Genomic DNA, 20,736 nt, shown 5'->3' on the forward strand with positions numbered 1-20,736 from the left:
ATTTTTTTAAAAAAGGGGTTTTTAATTACAGTGCTATCGATCATTAGAAATTAGCAATATTAAATAGCGTGAAAGATTTTTAAAAAGAAAATTTTTTTCCGTTAATTTTTAGGGGGAAGGGCGGATCCCGATAGCACACGGGATCGATAGCACCCCCTACTCACAGCGGTCAATGCCTAGAGTTTTTTCGTTAGTTGGGTTAGATAAGTCAAGATGATTAGTTGGTGGACTATCGTACCGTGCGTTATCAAATTCCGTCCGGTCCTGAAAACATACAGATGATACATTTACATTTAAGGCTCTAATAAATGCCGATTGCATTTCAAAGCAATAATCTTTCTAATAGAGTACTAGATCAATAGGATCGTAATAAAAATTAATTTTGCATACAATATTGTATGAATTCGTAGTAACGAAAGCGAGCAAAACATAAGAACCACGGATGAAAGTCGTAGTACCTCGATCGAGCTAAACGTAAACAACATGTGTCAAACTCGTGGTTTGTAGATACAGCCAAACGTAAACAACACGTTAAATGACTTGATGCGTAACCGACCTTCCTGTAGTTTATGCCCTTGCCGTCGAAACTTAACTTGTACGGAAAAAGTTTAAGAATTGCGAGGGGCTATTCTGTATCTGTTAACCCTTCGCAGTATAGGTAATATACGTGCACAAAGAAAAATGTATCACTAATATGTAGCATATATGCACATCTAAAAAAAAACGATTTACGTTTATCGATATGTATGAAACTTGAAGTTTTATTTTTTTGAGATTGCTGAATCAGAATATTTTAAAAATTTTTACAATTCAAAATGGCGAATTGTAATTTGAGAATCTAAATGAAAAATAAAGGCAAAAAGCCACGCAAGGTCTTCATGCAATAAATATAATGCAATATGTTTTTTAATATTAGGCAAACATTTATCAGACCATATCGGAACATACTTGATACATAACTTAGTTGGACTTACAATGACCATGATACATTACGATTCAATTGCGACAACCGTTGTAAGTCCAATTATGTTATGCACTGAAATGATCCGATGTAGGATCAAAAGCTTCATCTAACATTGAAATTCATATTAAAATTTTTTACACAAAAACCTTGCGTGGCTCTCAGTTCTTCGAGTTTATTCAAATTTTATTTATCTGACCCTAATACTGATACTTTAATTTTAAGAATCTAATTTTTTTTCCAAATTTTAATCCGCCTTATTGAAACCGCTATTTTAAAGTAAAAAATTTTGATATACTCAAATTCAGCAACCTCAAAAACCATGGGGTACCAAGTTTCATACAAAAAAAAAAAGATTAAATGGGTTTTTATTTTAGTTTGCATACTTTACATAGACACTGATGATCTTCTTTCTGTACACATATATACTACATCCCTGTAAAAGGGTTAATGTTTGACTGTGAGTGTTATTTAGAATAAAATAAATGTGGTCTCGAATGTGTTCATTTTCAGGGTACGAGTCCCGAAAGTATGTAATATATAAATGCTATATAAAATTACGAAAGATAACATTATTTAATTAAAATTATTAGTTTGCATACAATTAATAAAAAAAAATGAGCTCCTGAATGTACATTTTAACAACATCATTTTTTTGACAAAATTGCAATTAATATTCTAAATATTTAAGATTTTATTTCTTTTATGTATAAAGTGTATAATTAGATCGGACCTGGAAACATACATTTAATCCAAAAAAGATTCGGGTCCGACCTGGAAACACCCAAAAGGTCCCGGACATATACACTATATTATTTAAAAGTCCCTGCAGAAACCCCTTAGACATATCCCGTATATCCCGGGTGTCCCAGACCACCCGCCCCCCCGTTTTTTTTAAACGCGACATTTTAAAAAAAAATGTTTCAGACAAAAGTTGTAGGGTTTTAAAAGATTTTTTGATTTTATCAGTTTGACCTTGGATGGCGTCCCCAAAGGTCAGATCAAAATAACATTAACTTTTTAAATAGGACACCTCTTTTTTGGTTCCAGAATCTAATAGCTGGTGTCAAGCCCTTTTCCAAAACACTATAAGAAAGTTTATTTTTGTTGAGTACTTTCCGAGTTGTGAGGCTTGAAAGTTTGTACTGTTACCTTCAAGCGTCATAACTCGGAAAGCCCTTTAACCAAAATAAACTTATTTATAGTGTTTTGGAAAGCTCTCGAAATCGACTACAAGAAAATGCAATAAAAAATATACCTGTTTCAGACCACCCGTCCCCCCCTTTTTAAAACGTAGGGATGTGCTTGTAAAAAAAAATGGCTCAGACAAAATTTGCATGATTTCGAGGGATCAACCTGATGATGATCTTGAATTCGACCTTGAGATCGATCTTGGGCATAAAGGTATAAGTCAAAGAAAATTTTTAAAATGAAAAAACGAAATAATCGGTGCCGCCTGTAGGTATTAGCGTTACCTAAGGTGTACCACGTGTAGGTAACAAGATCGTACTTACACCTTATCGGGGTTTTTTTAAGGTGGTTCCCCGCCGTCACCTTTGTCGGGGTGCTTTAAAAGGTGGTTCCCCTTGCCGTCACCTTTGTCGGGTGCTTTCATAAGGTGGTTCTTTGCCGTCACCTTTGTCGGGTGCTGTTTAAGGGGGTTTCCCCCTCGCCGTCACCTTTGTCGGGGTGCTTTCATAAGGTGGTTCCCCTTGCCGTCACCTTTGTCGGGGTGCTTTCATAAGGTGGTTCCCCTTGCCGTCACCTTTGTGCATACGCATGTTGTTCAGTCTCGATGTTAAAATGTCCACCACGTGCATTTATACAGGCTGTTACCCTATTTTGGGAAATCATCCGTCGCCCGACGAATTTCGTCAGTATCTAGAGACTGAATGACTTGTCGAATTCTGTTTTTCATATCTTCTGCAGTCGTAGGTCGTTCGCCAAGGTCTTTTATTCGCCCCCAAAATAATAATCTAAAATTGTAAGGTCCGGTGATCGTGGTGGCCAATTATGTGGACCATGTTTACCTATCCATCGGCCGCGAAATATGCGGTTCAGTTGATGACGAGCAATGACAGACGTGTGGGCGGGACATCCATCCTGTTGAAACCACATATTTAACGTAATTGGAGTGGAATATCTTCAAGTAAACGTGGAAGTTCGTTTTCGAGTAAATCGGCGTATAAAAACGGTTTAAATTCTCTTGAAAGAAAAATGGTCCCACGATATGCGTATCAACAATTCCGCACCAAACATTGACTTTCCAGATACGTTGATGATCCATTTCTCGATACCAATGTGGATTCTCTTGTGCCCAATAACGAAAATTATGTGTGTTTATTTCGCCGTCATTTTTAAAAGGGTGACTCATCAGAAAATAAAATACTTCTATGGAAATTAGGTAATTGTTGAGTAATCCAATTACAGAATATCAGTCTTTGTCTATGATCGTTCAATGTCATGGCCTGGTGAAGTGACATTCGATATGGATGGAATGAATTTTCACGAAAAATTCGACTGATCGTGCTTCGACTTATTCCACTATCTCTTGCTCGTCGCTTTAAAGAATCATTCGGGGTTACAAAGGCAGATGCAATTACATCAGGTGCTCTTACTGAACGAACTGATCGATGAATTTCCCTTTCCCCTTATTATGATCCGGCTGAACAATCCCTTTTTACAATTATTCGACGTTGTAAGCGACTGAAAACTTTGCGCGAATGTGGTGTATGATCGGGATATTCATTTCGCCACATTATTTCAGCTGCTCGAAAACCCAGCTCTACCCAAAACTGACATCATTAACGCAGCTTCTTCGTTCGGGTAAGGCATAACTACAAATTACGCTTACGCCCGGGGGCTTATTAGAAAACGTGAATTGGTGACGAGTTGCGTAATATTATGAATTCTAAGAATGATTTTTGGGGTGGTATGTAAGGGTGCTTTTTCGTGAAAATTACTTTATTGCTACAATAATCAACATTAAATGAAGATTAATATTAATAAATCAAGAATAAACGGCATCATAGAGCTGTACCGAATGTTAGAGATCTCGGTAATTAGGTATCTTCAAAACTCTACGCGTAGGACTATAGGTACACGCACCGGCAGAAATGGTGTCTCTCGACGCTAGCGCTCGGCTGCCGCACCCCGCGGAGCCGCGCTCGTACGTTTTCTAGGCTGCGCGGCGACGATCGGGGTGCGGGCGGAAAGTGGTGGGGGTTTACGATAGTGCACCCTCCTCGCTCGACGCTGGGTCGAGAGGGGCATTATTCGACGTGATACCATGGGCGAAGTCGGTGTCCTCTGCTTATATTTTTCATTGCATTTTCTTGTAGTCGTTTTCGGGGCTTTAAAAACCCTATAAATAAGTTTTTTTTTTAAGGACTTTCCGAGTTATGACGCTTGAAGGTAACAGTACACCGTAACTTTCAAGCCTCACAACTCGGAAAGTACTCAACAAAAATAAACTTTCTTATAGTTTTTTGGGAAAAGGGTCTTGACACCAGCTATTAGATTCGGGAAACCCAAAAAATGAGGTGTCCTTTTTAAAAAAAGTTAATGTTATTTTGATCTGCCCTTTGGCGACGCCCCAAGGTCAAACTGATAAAATCAGTAAATAGATCTTTTAAAACCCTACAACTTTTGTCTGAAACATTTTTTTTTAAAAATGTCGCGTTTACGAAAAATCGGGGGGGACGGGTGGTCTGGGACCCCGGTATATATATATATATATATATTATATATATATATATATATATATATTTTGTTTAATAGTTTTTTAGGGGGAACGAAAAAATTATTATAATATTTCAGTAAAATAGCTGTACTTTGCATCAGATGTATACATATAACCCCGTTTGTATAGAATGAAAAAAAAGTTATTGAAGAAAATGAATATAGTACAGTAAAGTATTTTAGCAGGACCGCTTTCTTATATACTGTCACGTTTTTTCCCTGATGCCGGAAGGAACGGCGAAATAGGGATCAAACAACGGAATAACTCGCGAAACACGCGCGGAAACGAACGAATAAAAACACCAAACGCTCGCCCCAAAATCGCGAGATTGGGCGCCAGACGCGATGATACCGGTCGCGTCTCCGGGTTCACTTTTCAACTCTAAAACGGATTCACAACACGCGAGAACGTGTCATGGAAACGCGAAATCGTCGCTCGCACCCCCAAAGAGCCCTCTAACCGGTAGAGGGGGGGGTAGCGGAGACAGGGACAAGCGGCTCTTCGGGAGGCAAAAATTAAGAAAATCGGGCCGATATAACAGATGAGATAAATATTTGCAGTGCATGATAGAGACGGCATACAATAAAAAAAAAAAGAATAGCGGTTAACGTAAGACAGAAATACAGAGCGATAAGGGTTGACAAAAAAATTAATAAGCCGGACACGGGAATTATCTCAGCTCTTACCATCATTACGCCACACGCGCCGATCACGACGACCGGCTCCGCGTGAAGTGCGGCACCCAAACCGCGTTCTGAACGACGGGCAAGTACGTAAACCCCGACCCTTTGCTAAGGCGAATCCAGCAATTCCGAGACAAAGTACGCTCCGAAAAAAGATCGCGCCGGTGACACGCCGTCGCCTGAACCGCACTACAAAATTAATAGAACCAGCGCGACACGCCAATTCACCGATATCTCGGGCGGCCGTATGATCACGATCGTAAACGACTCACGCGTGGGGGCTTTGCGGCTTCCCGGGAAGCCGGTCGTTCGCGAGCTTCTACGGCGGGACGGCTCAAACCCCGCGGCAGCCGACAGCTGGGTGCCTCGACGAGGTCTCGGGCGGGTGGAGAGCCAGCCAAACACTAAGAAGCAAGGTGCGTTCAATCGCCACGCGGCGGACGCACTCGCCCCTAACCTAATGGCTCCACCTCAGAACGCAGCCGGTCGACACCGACAGCTCGTGGCTTTACAAGCGGTTGACGGGTCACCTAACTTCAGCACGGCCCTCCCCCGGGCCCCTAGGGCCCTCGTGGACCTCAACACGCTCCGACGAAGCTCCCCAAAGGGCCCGGGGCACCCCCTCCGATAGCACACCCGATAGCCGACCGATAGCCCGCTTTAAACACGCACGCAGCCGAACGGGTCGCAAAAAGCCCAAAGGATCGCGCCGATGGCGATCGATGAGCGCCCCCTCCCACAGGGTGCGCGATATCCTTTCGCCAGCGGCGCGGCCCCTCAGCGGCCGCCCTTATCTAGCCGTGACGTCACGGCAGCGCAGTGTCGGGTCTCCGCAGGTGTCGGATCCCCGTCGGCATCCGACATCCTCGCCACTCGTCGTCCTCGCGGACGACAGCAGCAGAATTTTCCCAGCGACGACTCTTCGCCGCTACCCTCCTCGATGGACAGCCGGCATTCGATGGCCCTCGTCCTGGCCGTTCGTCCGCCCCAGCCTGCCCATCAGCCATGCCACTCGCGAGCCTCTTTTGGTGGCGCTTATCGGGCGCCCGTCTTATTTCCCCCTCTCCGTCGGCGTTTTCCGGTGGGCCCGGGCCCCGGACGATCCCCCCTCCTTTCCCTGTCGCTGTCCGTCTCCCCCGTCGCTGCTGGTCCTTCCCGGGGTTTGTCGGGTGCCCCCGGTTTCATGAAATGCCGCGGTGAGTAAAAAAAATAAGACGCGATGCAGTCCCGCCGGAGATTTCGCTCTCTCCCGGTGCCCGGCCCGGTCGTACGCGCCTCCTCCCCTACGCTTAGGCGGAGGACGAAGTGGCGAGGCAGATAAAACTGCCACGTCACAATACATATATAGGAATAGTATTTTAGAAAGACCATAAAAATTAATATAATATTTCAATGTGCATAAATGTACATTAGTACCAGTATGCATAAATATAACAAATTATATTAATATACAGAATGCAAAGAAAGTTATTGAGAAAAATGAATATAATACAGCTAAAGTATTTTAACAGGACCTCTTTCTAATTACATATTTGGGAATAATATTTTAGCAGGACCAAAAAAATTATTAAATTTCAATACACATTTACAATTTTACGATCCTATATTATTGGCTATTGTATAATAGGCTAATCTTTGACGGCCCTTATGATTGATCTTGAATCTGCCCCTGTCTCATCGAATTTGTTGCGCGCAGTTTGCTATCGTTGTATCTAATCTATTCTCCAATACTAAACTGTGACTTTCCGGTAGATGCATTTTAGAAGCACTCATAAAAAATATATACAATATTAAGTAAATAATTACATGTAAAAATAAATTGTTTTAAAATTGAATACAAATTTATAAAATATGTATCCAGATAATAAAACCTACAGAACAGATTTGGAACAGAATATGCGATTTTTTATGGCAAAAAGAAAATAAATTGCACACAGAATCTAAAATATTTGATGTCGGCAAACTGCTATCAAAAATAAGACGAAACCTGCTAGCATGCTGATAAATGAATTGGTGACAAAAATTAAGTAGGATATTGCAATTCGTACTTATTATCTGTTGCCAATCAGATTGCTGGCACATGCAGATCTTGTTCGTTTTTTATTAATCTGTTGTTAGCAGATTTTAACGACAGATTCTAATAACCTTCATGTGACTATATAGATTTTACTGTAACATCTAAACAAATTTATTGTCAATCTGAGTGCAAACCGCGCAGATGGCTTTCCAGATAATTATACAGGGTGAGTCATTTTAATCTATGGACCCGAATATTTTCCAAATAACGGTATCTACAAAAAAATGGTTTAGATAAAAGTTGACCAGGACAGAGGGGGGCATTCAATTGTATCATTGGTTTTGACCTTGAGGTCAATTTTGAAGGTTATTTCAAGGTCACGATGGTTTTTTTAAATGGGACACCCTATTTTTGACTGCGGATTTTGAAAGAGCGGAAAATTTTACATCAAACTTGTCTTGTGAAAAAAATTTTTTTTGCGACCTTGGAAAGGTCAAAAATGAAAGGGGAAATGCCTGAAAAAGATCTGGTGTACTTTTTTTGAAATGACGTGGTTTTCTGGGTAAACAAATGTGCATAATGCTTAAACATTACTACTTGCAACTTTCGGCCGGATTCTTCGACGCACGCTATTGCTCCCCTCTCACCGCTCACGCCTTAGCAACGGCGCCGCCGGACGGCGTAACGCACGGTCCTGACACGATGTATCGTGCTCCTTAGTTACGCCGTCCGGCGGCGTCGTTGCTAAGGCGCGAGCGGTGAAAGGGGAGCAATAGGCGTGCGTCGAAGAATCCGGCCGAAAGTTGCAAGTAGCTGACAGCACTGCGATACCTAATGCTAATAATCAACGATTGAAAAAAACTAAACATTTGATTTAAGATTTATAATTATTGTTATAATAGAGTTTTATTCCTTTTCTTTCTTACTCACTTCTGCATAATTGAAAAATTTACTATTTAAAGTTGCTTAAATTTAAAAATTCCAAACATACATACAGGGTATGTAGGTAATTACATTCACAAGTTGCCTTTCCAAAATGTCTGATTATAGTCCTAATGAGATTGTTGATATTATATTAGTTTTAGGAGAGTGTCATAGCAATTACAATGCAGCATCAAGGCTTTATGCTCAACGTTTTTCTGAAAGGCGACATCCAACTGATATGACAATACGTAGTTTAGTTCAAAGAGCTCGCAATGGACATCTTGTTCGTCAACGTCAACATCATGAATATGAGGAAAATGATGCGCGAGCTGTAACTATTTTAGCAATACTTCACCTTAATCCTCATGTTAGTACTTGCCAGATTGAAAGGGAAATAGGTATACCACAAAGAACTGTTGTTAGAATTTTAAAAGCTCTAAATTATCACCCTTTCCACATCACTCTTACGCAGGCTTTACAGCCTAATCATCTTCTGATGCGTATTGCTTTTTGCCAGTGGGCTTTACAAATGTTACACGATGATCCTAATTTTTTTAGGTATGTGCTTTTCTCAGATGAGGCTAAATTTTATAGTGACGGACAACTTAATAGACACAACTGCCATTATTGGTCAGATGTTAATCTCCACTGGTATAGGCCAATAGATCATCAAAATCGATGGAATATTATGGTGTGGTGCGGCATTGTAAATGGTTATTTGATTGGACCTTATTTTTTTGAAGAGAACGTTGATAGACACAGTTACTTATCGTTGCTAAGAGATCACTTACCAGGCTTATTAGAAGATGTTAACTTAGCAACAAGAGCAAAATGTGGCTTCAACAAGATGGTGCTACCCCATTATGCACTCATTGTACGTGCCTTTTAAATGCCAGTTACAATGACAAATGGATTGGACGAAGGGGGCCAGTTGAATGGCCTCCTTGCTCACCAGATTTGATGTCGCCTGATTTCTTTTTATGGGTATACTTGAAAAATGTTGTTTTTGCTGAACGACCAACCACAAGAGATGATTTTATGGACCGCATTCATAGAGCTTGTGCAGCCATTCCTAGAGCTACCCTGCTTAGAACTGTGGATAGTTTTCAAAACAGATTGCAGTTATTAAAACCAACGGAGGTAATTTTGAACAATTACTCCGTGGGTAATTCATTTAAATTACAGTCTCAGTGAGATGCGAGGGGACTCACGATAATCAAGCACCCCGACGTGAGAGGCAAGGGGACTCACGATAATCAAGCAACCTAAAGGAAACAGAACTTACTACGTCTACGTCGTTGTTTCCGGGTAACGCTAAAAAAGATAAAATGCTTTTGACCTTGATATGACCTTGATATGACCTTCAAAAGTCAAGTCAAAAAAATAAAAATCCCTATGCTCATGTAAAAAATGCCATTGTTTAAGAGCCCATTGTCAAGAAACAGGTTCTGCGGTCAAAAAAAGGGTTTACTAATCAAAAATGCCCAAAGAGCCTCAAACAACCTTGAAAATTGACCTCAAGGTCAAGCTAGTCAAAGTGATTAACACTTTTACAATTCATTGACTTGTTTAAGCATTATGCACATTTGTGTTACCCAGAAAACCACGTCATTTCAGAAAAAATACACCTGATCGTTTTTTAGGTTTCATTCATTTTTTCCTTTCCAGGTCGCAAAAAAAATTTTTTTATAAGACAAGTTTGATGTAAAATTTTCCGCTCTTTCGAAATCCGCAGCCAAAAATAGGGTGTCCCATTTAAAAAAACCATCTTAACCTTGAAATAACCTTTAAAAATTTACTTCAAGGTCAAAACCAATGGTACAATTGAATGACCCCCCCTGTCCTGGTCAACTTTTATCTAAACTATTTTTGTAGATACCGTTATTTGGGAAAATATTTGGGTCCATAAAAAAATGACTCACCCTGTTTTCACGGTCAAGGCGATCGGAATTATCCCCATTTAAAAAATTATTGACGTCCTAATTAAAGGCCGAAATAATCTTTATATAGATTTAAAATATAACATAAAAAAAGCATTAAGATTAAAAAAGATGGTAAACAGTATAATAAAAATTATTATCATTTTGAATATGGAATTTTGTTCGTTTTCCATCGTTTCCTATCAGAAATTTTTACCAGGGGATATCGATATTGCTACAGTGTCGTTGGGAGATATAATAAAAGAAGTTACAACGATACTGTGAGATAATGACAATGCTAAATATGGGCGGATCTCGATAACGCACATTCCGATAGCACACAAACCACTCACAACGGTGATGCCTAGAGATTTTCCATAGCTTGGTTAGATAAGTCAAAATGATCGGTTGGTGGGCTATCGCACCCCGGGCTATCGGAAGCCGTCCGCTAAATATATATTTCTTAATAACTTACATTTCTTTATCTTGTTTCTATTCTTTGTTTTTTGCATAAATTGTTCATTTTTATCGTTGTCTGTATCATATTTTGAATAATTTTGAATAGATGTTACCGATTTATTTGAATCTGTAATAAGGTATATTGATAATGAGACAAAATAAAATAAATTATATTATAAACTTATTTGTTGGACAGTAAATAATTATAAAGATTAGCTCCCTTTAAATTTATTCTTCTGAGACGGGCGGGCACCCCGGGCAAAAATTTTATAGAATTTTATGTCAAATATGCCTAAATTTAAATATGTATATGATAAAACACATATACATATTCAATAAAAAAATTTGCAACGGTTGTAAAATTATTTAATATTATTGATTTAGATTTGATTGATTAATATTTTCATTCATGTTACATTTGTATTCAACTTTAATTTTTTATTCATACTTTCAAAACTATTTTGTTGTGAATCTTTATTTATTTGGGTACAACTTTTTTATTTTCATTAAAATCGAAATCGTCATCTCTATTCTTTTAGCATTCAGAATTTTTATCATCTTCATCATCTCTCGTCATCATTTTATGTCTACTCCTTGTGCTGCTTCTAGATATCGAGATATCTCCAAAATTTCTTTTTTTATTACAGGTTACCTGTTGTGACTTAAGGGTATTTTGTCCCATGAAGTTTGCAAGAGATAAACTTCATTTTTTGATAAATTATAATGAATACACATTGTTGCATGAATACACATTGTTATGTTTTGCAATTCAGTTGCACGTAAAGTTTTAGGATTTTCGGCATCGCATTCTATTGCATATTGTAATAAATCATATGCTAAGAGATATCTGTGCTTTTTTTTTACTAAAAAAAGGGAACCCAAATAAATATGGATTTTTGAAAAACTTTTGGCCCTTTTTATACTTCAAAATCATGTCAAAGCAGTCTCTCAGTTCTGTCGTCAATAGAACTGGTACAGTTCGTCCAAGCTTCCTCTTAATGTGAAATCATATCTTTTAGCTATTTGTTTGCTTTGTGATGAAAGTGCTTCATACATTTCATTCGATTGATAATTAACCTTCATAAGCTTTGTAATCTTCAATGAAAGTCCCCTCTATTTTTAGCTCTACGACGATTGAATACTTGTACTGATGTCAACATTGCTTTTTCAAGTGTAAGCCAAACCTTGTAAGAAAACTCTTCTTTCAAAAAATTATAAGCTGTTCGGCGTTTATCTTGCAAGAAATTGTGAATTAATAAAATCTGATTTTGAAGGGGGAAGAACTCTTTTTCGTCTCTTATGTTGATTCATTGTTTCAGCAATTGTTTTAGTAACATGTGTTGCAAAATCTTCAGAAAACACTTTTAAGAAATCTTCAGCGAGTAACTTTTTCATAATTTTCTTTTCTAATATAACAATTAATCACAATTTTTTCCAAATTCTTTTATCAATCCTCCAAGAGATGATGCAAGAGATGGAATTTTATAAAATTTTTTACATAAAGATAAGCCTGCTAATTTTTAATTGTTTCAATACAACAATTGCTGTACCATGGAAAATAAATTGAAGCAAAGTCTGTTATTTCCGGCTGCTTATTTTTCAATTTAAGTAGACGACCCAGTCTTCTTAGCTTTTTCTGATCATTGCATCATGATGTCTGAAATTTATATTTTTTACATTGCTGATTCCCAAATGGGTAACTAATTCGTCATAACGTATAAGACGTACTATACTGTCTTTTTTAAAAAGGGGAAAAACACGTAATCTTAGAACACTGTTGGCTTCAGGATGTATTCCCTATTACGTTCTTCCGAACCGAAACTGCTCTAGTATCTTTAGTCTTAGTACCAATGGTTTTGAGTGTGATGTCTTCTTGTATATTTCAATATAAAAGTTTGCATTTTGAACACACGTGTAATCAGAAGGTAATCTGTTAAACTTTTATTAGAACGCTTTCTAAAATTCCCCCTCATTTTTGGCTCATTAAAGTTTTTGCCCGGATTGTGTCTATAATCTTTTTTTTTTCAACCTTTTAGTAATTGTTTAAAATTTTGAACTTTTTAAATCATCTTTTGTACTCGTTCAAGATGACGAACTATTTTAGACTGGAATGTATTACAATACATGCAGAAATGTCATTTTTTTCTGTACCTGCTATTAGGACAAACATTTTTGCGTCATTGCGAACACATTTCCTCACACATTTAATGATATTGATAAATCTAACCGGCTAGATACATTTTGTGAACTGTTTGTTTTTTTTGTGGAAGAATGTGTTTGAATGATTTTTTCCCTTTTGTTTTGTGATGAATTCTCAATAGATACGTTATTCGATTCTACATAAGACTAATAATTGTTATTGTTGTGCGCGAGCGGAGATGTTTAGCGAGTGAAAAGCAGAGCAGCGAAAATTCGGCGGGAAACGAAAAAAGGGGACGGCCAGAAGTGGATTCCGGTTAGCCAAAGCAGATCGGCCTACAGCGTCGATTATAAGTCGCTCGATTTGCTCTCCAGGAACTGCGAGCCGCGCCCGAGATTTTCTCCTTATATGAACAGCGATCCTCCCCGAAAGACCCCGGTAGGAATTCAGTAAATACGACGGTTACTGAAGTCCGTAGATCCTTCGAGAAGGCTCGCTGTTATTGTTTGTCAGAACCAGGAATTCGCCACTCGGCAAGCACGGCCTCACCGCTCGCCAGCAGCATTCCGCCGAGCGAGCGGGAAAAGAGCCGTCACGCGCGATGAGCGTGATGCGCCTGACCAGCCGCGATCCCGAACATCCCGCCCGCCTCGCCCGAGCCAGGGCGATCGGTCCAGGTCGAGTTAATGATAATTACAAAATGCTAAAGCGTCTCCGGAGACCACCCTCGGTGCTAGTCAAGCGACTCCTGGTTCTGTTCGCCCTCTCCAACCGGCAATAATATGAGCTTGACTACTGGTCGCGTGAACTCCGACGCAGCCGTCCGGACAGTGACGACGCGAATCTGGCCATCCTCCCCACGTGCACCGCACGATTCGCGCGAGTGGCCAGCGCGACGGAGGAGTGCTCTCATTTCGGAGGAGACACAGGCGTCCCACTCGATAATCTGCGACCTCCCTCCGCCACTTCGGTCGATGGACGAGGGAGTGAAGATACTCACGGGACCATCGGTCCCAGAAATGGTCACGCATTTGTTGCAGAAGCTGCCAGCGAGTCAAGCGGTTCGCCGGCAACTCCCGCATTGAAGGCTCAGGCACGGCCGTAAGAGGGGATCCCACCAAGAAATGACCCGGCGTGAGGGCGGCGAGGTCATCAGGATCGTCGGACAAGGCCTGGAGCGGTCGCGAATTCAGACAGGCTTCCACCTGGGCGTGGAGGGTGCTCATTTCCTCGAACGTTAGGGTCGCGTCACCCAACACTCGCCGCAGGTGATGCTTCAAGGACTTTACGGCAGCCTCCCAAATTCCGCCAAAATGAGGCGCCGACGGAGGATTGAACTGCCACCGAATACGATCGCTGGCAAGCTGTCCGACGATCCGATGCAACTCAGGGCTACCAGGGGCGAAGAAACTCCGCAACTGCGCGTCGGCGCCGACGAAGTTGGTTCCGCAATCGCTCCGGAGGGTTAGACAGAGACCACGGCGCGAAACGAACCGACGCAAGGCCGCCAGAAAAGCGTCGGCAGTGTAGTCGGACACCGCTTCCAGGTGCACGGCACGGGTAGACAGGCAGACGAAGACCGCGATAAATCCTTTGTAGGCCCGCTGGCCTCGTCCTTTGGTTGTTCGCAGCTGAATTGGGCCGGCGTAGTCAACGCCGGTGTCGAGGAAGGGCCTCCCCGCTGTTACTCTCTCCCGTGGAAGGCTGCCCATTAGCTGCTGGGGAGTGGTCGCCCGCCATCGAGTGCAAACCACGCAACGGTGCAGCCACTTCTTCACCACCGCGCGTCCACGAGGAACCCAGTATCGTTGACGAACCATCCCCAGGGTCATCTGAACGCCGCCGTGCAACGTGCGTCGGTGGCAGTCCTCCACCACCAGCCGGGCAAAATGAGAGTCCCCAGGCAGCAGCGCCGGATGTCGCTCGTCATAAGCGAGAAGCGCGTGCTTAAGGCGACCTCCCACGCGCAGTAGACCCTGGTGACCTAAAAGGGGGGTAAATCGGGCAAGAGGGCTGGACGTCGGCAGAGGCTGACCCCGCCGCACGACTCCAGCTCCAACCGGTAGTGGTCAGCCTGGACTTGTCGAATCCAAGCTAACCTCGTCTCCTCCAGCTCGTCCGTCAGTAGCTTGCCTCCATATCGACCCCGGCCGTCCTCTATGGCCGCGGGCGTAGCAGTCGGTCTAAGACGAAGCCAGCGTCGGCACCACGATGTCACTCTCAGCAGACGATTGAGGCTCGAGAAGCGCAAGAGCTCAGCAGGCTCCTTCACGCTGACGGGCGTGGTCCTGGCCGCTCGCGCGTGAACTCTCTCCTCCGGCCAGCCGTCACGGGGAGTCCCTCGGTCAGCCTCAGGCCAGGACGTCGACTCCGCCCGGAGCCAACGCGGACCCCGCCACCAGAGCTGGTGTGGCACCAGCTCTCCCGGCGCAAGTCCGCGGGAAGCGCAGTCAGCTGGATTATCCGGGCCAGGCACATGATGCCACTGAGCGTCAGAGACCCTGGTCTGAATTTCGGCAACGCGGTTTGCCACAAAGGTCTTCCACCGTGTCGGGTGGCCGCGTATCCAGCCCAGGGCGACCGTTGAGTCCGACCACAGGTGCATCGCCGTCCGATCAAGACCGAGAGTGGCGCGAACGTGTGACGCCAGTCTCGCCAGGAGGGTAGCGGCGCACAACTCCAGCCTAGGTAGCGTCACAGGTTTTATGGGCGCGACCTTAGTTCTGGCCGCAACGAGGCAGGTTCTCCAGGACGCACCGGAGCTAGTCCGCAAGTAGATGACAGCGGCGTAGGCTCGCTCCGAGGCGTCGGCAAACCCATGGAGCTCCGCGTCGCCGATCGACAAACCCGCATCCAATCGTCGCGGAACCCGCACACTCCGTAGAAGGGGGAGTCCCGCCTCGTACTCGCGCCACATTTGTCTATTGGTCTCGTCGAGAGGGTCGTCCCAGCCAAGACTCATCAGCCAAGTCGACTGGAAGGCAATCTTAGCCCGTACCACAACCGGCGCCAGCCAACCTAAAGGATCAAACAGCCGGGCTGTCAAGGACAGCACCGACCTCTTAGTCACGTCGGTCAAAGAGATCGCCGGAATGGCGAATGAAAATTCGTCAGAGACGGGATGCCACTGCAAGCCCAAGGTCCCGTGCGTCTCGGGCGGTCCCCAATCCCGCAGCGCCTGCTGCATGCGGTGCTCCGCCGGAACGTCCCGCAAGATTCGCGACTCGTTAGCTGACCACTTGCGCAGGGGAAGCCGCCCGCCATGCACATGTCGGTCAGCTGTTGTCGCAACTCCAGCGCCTCCTCCAGGCTTGAGGCGCCTGTCAGAACGTCGTCCATATAAACGTCCCGGCGTAGAGCACGAGCGGCTAAAGGATAGGTGTCCGCTTCATCGTCGGCCAGCTGGCGGAGAGTGCGCATAGCCAGGAACGGTGCACAGGCTAAACCGTATGTCACGGTGTTAAGGCGGAACTCCGCCACCTCATCCCGGATGCTATACCGCCAAAGGACGCGCTGGAGGTCCCGGTCCTCAGGGTGGACCAGAATTTGGCGATACATCTTCTCTACGTCCGTGGCCAGGACATAGCGATGCAATCGCCAGCGCAGTAAGACGTCAGCAAGTGGAGGTAACAGATTCGGGCCCACCAGGAGGCTCCGATTCAGCGACTCTCCGGAGGAAACCGTCGTAGAGCCATTAAACACCACGCGCAGCTTAGTGGTCGAGCTGGCCTCACGCAGTACACCATGATGAGGTAAATAGCTCACTCGGGTTCCCGTCGCGGCGTCCGAGCGAACCATATGTCCGAGTTCCTCGTACGTCCGCATGAAGTCGAGGTACAGCTCGCGCAGTCGGTCATCGCGAGTGAACCTCTTCTCCATCCCTGTAAGGGCGCGCAAGGCAGCGCGCCTGGTAGCCGCTAATTCAGGCAGCGGATTGACCACCGGGAGACGAACGACGTAGCGGCCGTCGTCCTGTCGGCGGTGTGAATGACTGAACAAGTCCTCACACTCCTGTTCAGACGAAGTAAGAGGCGCCGGTCCCACCGAGAGCTCCTCCTGCTGCCAGAATCCTCTCACCAACGAAGTGAGATCGTCCTCAACACGACAATGCAAGGCCAGAGCACGTGAAGGAGTCTCCGCCGCGCTGACGGGCCCCACCAGAAGCCAGCCCAGTGATGTCCGCTGCGCCGCAGGCTGGCCTGGTCCGCCCCTCCGCAGGCCGGTCCGGAGGATGGTGGCATACACGTTTGCGCTCAAGAGGAGGTCCACTGGGTCCGCCCTCAGGAAGTCCGGGTCAGCGAGAGTTAGGCCCGCCAGATGGGACCATCCTGAAACGTTAACCCGCATATCGCTCTCGTAGAGCGGCAGGCGAGGGAATATCAGTGCCGACACAACAATCGGGGAGCCCTCTCGACGATGCGAGACGCGCAAGTCGATCTGCCCGCGTGCAACACCCGTCTGGACGCCACCGACTCCGAACACCGCCACGGAAGCCTGTGAGCGAGGCAATCGGAGTCGCTGTGCCAGCGACTCCGTCACCAGCGATGACTCCGCTCCAGGATCGATTAGAGCCCGCGTAAAGTGATCAACACCGTGCCGGTCGGTTACGCGGACGCGTGCGGTCATCATCAGCGTAGCGACAGCCGCCGCCGGTCTCGGCGTCGTAGCGTGCACCGTGACCGCTGCGACGGCAACAAAGGCGTCATGCAACGTCGAGTGGTGACGCTCACTGCACGATAAACATGTTTTTGCGATGGGCACTCGGCCAACTTATGCCTTCCGAGGCAGTTCAAGCATAAGCCACTCGCCTCCACGTACTGCCTGCGCTCCGCCACCGACTTCCCGAGATACTTCTCGCACTGTCGCACGTAATGCTCACTATTGCAGAGAAAGCAACGGCCTCGCTGACTTTCCTGCTTACGGACTTGCAACGCGGCCCTCGATCGGGCAGAACTTGAGCAAGCCTTGGACGGGCTAGCCTCGTTTTCGCGGGTGCGAGCGACTCGAGTGTACGCATCCGTTGGCTGACGAAAACGAGCAACTCATCGAGAGACGGTGGTTCCGTCGTCCGGCTAAGCTGTGTCTCCCACTCGCGTCGCGATACCGTGTCAAGAAGCTCAGTGATTAACTGTACGCAAAGATCGTCACTCCGCGCTAAGGGTCGACCGATCCCTTCCAATGAGCCTAAGGTGGTCTGCACGCAATGATAAATTTTGCGCAACTCGGCAGCAGACTCACCTTTCATCTTGGTCAATGACAGCAACCTGGAGATGTAGGACCGCACCAGGAGTCTCCTGTTCTCATAATGATCGACCAAAGCACGCCAGGTACGCTCAAAGTTCGCTTCCGTTGTCGGCAGTTGTCGAGTCACTTGTTCCGCTTCCCCCTTCAAGCTCGTCTTCAAGTAGTGCAATTTCTCCACCGACGTAGCGGACGGATTGCGTACCACCAGAGAAGTAAAGAGGTCGCGAAAAGCTGGCCAGTCTTCATAACGCCCAGAAAACTGAGGTATGGAGATGCGAGGTAACTTCGTAGCGACGGGAGCAGCGGCTGCGACGGCGGCAGCGGGCGAGGCGACTGCCGAATTGACCGGTCCAATTATCGCACGTACGTCGTCCAGATATTTGCCCTTTTGTGTATGGTACGAAATATCGGCCTTGAGCATCAAGTCCTCAGTCACATACTCGTGCTCCTCAAGGACGTCTCCGTACTCCATGAGCAACTGCTCATGCCGTGTCACAAATTTGCTCCAATAACCCTCCAACGTCTGGAGGCGGGCTTCCAATAGCCCGAGCGTTATATTCGCTTCTCCGGCCTTCTTCATATTCTCGTACGATCGCGAAAGAAGCCCGAACAAATCGTGCTGTGCTTGCACGAGATCTTCCACAGGGTGACTCATTTCACTCCAACAACGGATGCCGCTTGCAGGATTCTTGAGTCACTTCACCGTCACTGCACTCACACCAACACCGGCACCAGCAACAAGAGAATCCGGCTCGAAGGACCAGCGAATGTGCGCGAGCGGAGATGTTTAGCGAGTGAAAAGCAGAGCAGCGAAAATTCGGCGGGAAACGAAAAAAGGGGACGGCCAGAAGTGGATTCCGGTTAGCCAAAGCAGATCGGCCTACAGCGTCGATTATAAGTCGCTCGATTTGCTCTCCAGGAACTGCGAGCCGCGCCCGAGATTTTCTCCTTATATGAACAGCGATCCTCCCCGAAAGACCCCGGTAGGAATTCAGTAAATACGACGGTTACTGAAGTCCGTAGATCCTTCGAGAAGGCTCGCTGTTATTGTTTGTCAGAATCAGGAATTCGCCACTCGGCAAGCACGGCCTCACCGCTCGCCAGCAGCATTCCGCCGAGCGAGCGGGAAAAGAGCCGTCACGCGCGATGAGCGTGATGCGCCTGACCAGCCGCGATCCCGAACAATTGTTAAAAGTATTTTTTGGATATGTGCTATTTTGCGTATTAGTTCATTATTAATTTTATCTTGAATAGTTTATATATTTATAAGTGACCATCTCATATTTAATAATTACAGATTCGCGAAAAAAATGTGAAATGCTTGTGAAATTTAGGTATGGAACAGTGAATTATGTATTAATTATTTTAATTCAAATATGTTATCTCTTATATAATTTACTGTTGCGCAATGTTGTCAATTATATTAATGAGAATGCATCATCGAGGATGATTTCTACGTTTTCGTACTTACGTACTACGTTTCGGCAACAATTCTGTATATAATATAGTTTTTTGTAGTAACTGAAATACAAATACTTTGTAATCGGCTTGCTCCAATAACAAAATAAATTGATGCATGTGTATGTTATGTATAGGTACATCATAATTTTACATTAAAGCTCCTGATTACTCATCTCTTGGCGAGTATAGTAATTCGAATTAATCTTGTGCTGTTACATTATTTAAGATCTTTCTGATTGATTGACCGTGTTGTAATTGTAGTAATATTTTGTCCTCTTAATGTGTGAGTATGCTTCGTAATGAGATTTCTTATTTGGTTTATTAAGGGTAATTTATGTCACTATTTTCCAAGTAATATCCAAAGAATCCAGAACAACGCGCTCGTCAGCCTCAGTCGTTAGTTATGCGCATTCGGTCTAATTATCTTTATTTTGTGACCATATGTACACTTTGTCAATCATAACAGTTAGAAAATTGGAAGCGCAGCATTTATATATGTGTAATTATGAAATCTTATTTTCATCATTTTCAATACACGTCGATCATGAAAGTAATTAGTTACTAAATATGAAACAAACATTCTAGTAACTGTCATCATTTTCAATACACGTTGATCATGAAAGTAATTAGTTACTAAACAGGAAACAAACATTCTAGTAACTGTTACATTTCTTTTATATAGTTTTAACATTTATTTCATTAATTAAACCAAAGGACATAACCTTACACTGTCAATTTGCATGAGAATGAGTGAGCGTGAAATATACATTAACATTAGATGAAAACACTGGGTGCTTTCCAGCTACGACACAAGTCGACACTGTATAACACAGTGTCCATTAGTGTGAGTGAAACAACTAAAATTTTCTCTCTTACACTAATGGACACTGTGTTACACAGTGTCGATTTGTGTCGTAGCTGGAAAGCACCCACTATAAATAAGCTGTATTAATCATTGCTTTCGTCTAATGTTAATGTATATTTCACGCTCTCTCATTCTCATGCAGATTGACAGTGCAAGGTTATGTCCCTTGCTTTAATTAACGAAATAAATGTTAAGACCATATAAAATGAATGTGACACTTACTAGAACGTTTGTTTCATGTTTACAATAGTAATTTGATGCTTTCATGATATTGTCTTTCCCCGTGTATTGTAAATGATGAAAATACAATTTCATACATTA

At 44.1% G+C, this 20,736-nt stretch overlaps 2 protein-coding genes across 2 annotated transcripts in view; both read right to left on the minus strand.

The window, feature by feature from the left end:
- The window catches only part of LOC120359954, a gene marked incomplete at its 3' end in the record, with an annotated part of 36,532 nt that extends 21,855 nt beyond the window's left edge, over window positions 1-14,677 (minus strand). The window contains exon 1 of the mRNA XM_039459438.1: window positions 13,846-14,677. Coding sequence (XP_039315372.1) covers window positions 13,846-14,677 — 832 coding nt within the window. The remainder of the gene's footprint in view (window positions 1-13,845) is intronic.
- Window positions 14,678-14,829: 152 nt separating this feature from the next.
- Window positions 14,830-17,471, minus strand: LOC120359955. Its single transcript, XM_039459439.1, has 2 exons — window positions 16,089-17,471; window positions 14,830-16,023 (listed from the first exon to the last, which is right to left on the minus strand). Exons 1-2 carry the CDS (start codon window positions 17,469-17,471, stop codon window positions 14,830-14,832), a joined length of 2,577 nt encoding a protein of 858 aa, XP_039315373.1.
- Window positions 17,472-20,736: the final 3,265 nt, after the last annotated feature.

Source organism: Solenopsis invicta, unplaced genomic scaffold (assembly GCF_016802725.1).
Source record: "Solenopsis invicta isolate M01_SB unplaced genomic scaffold, UNIL_Sinv_3.0 scaffold_381, whole genome shotgun sequence".
Taxonomy (NCBI): Eukaryota; Metazoa; Arthropoda; class Insecta; order Hymenoptera; family Formicidae; genus Solenopsis; species Solenopsis invicta.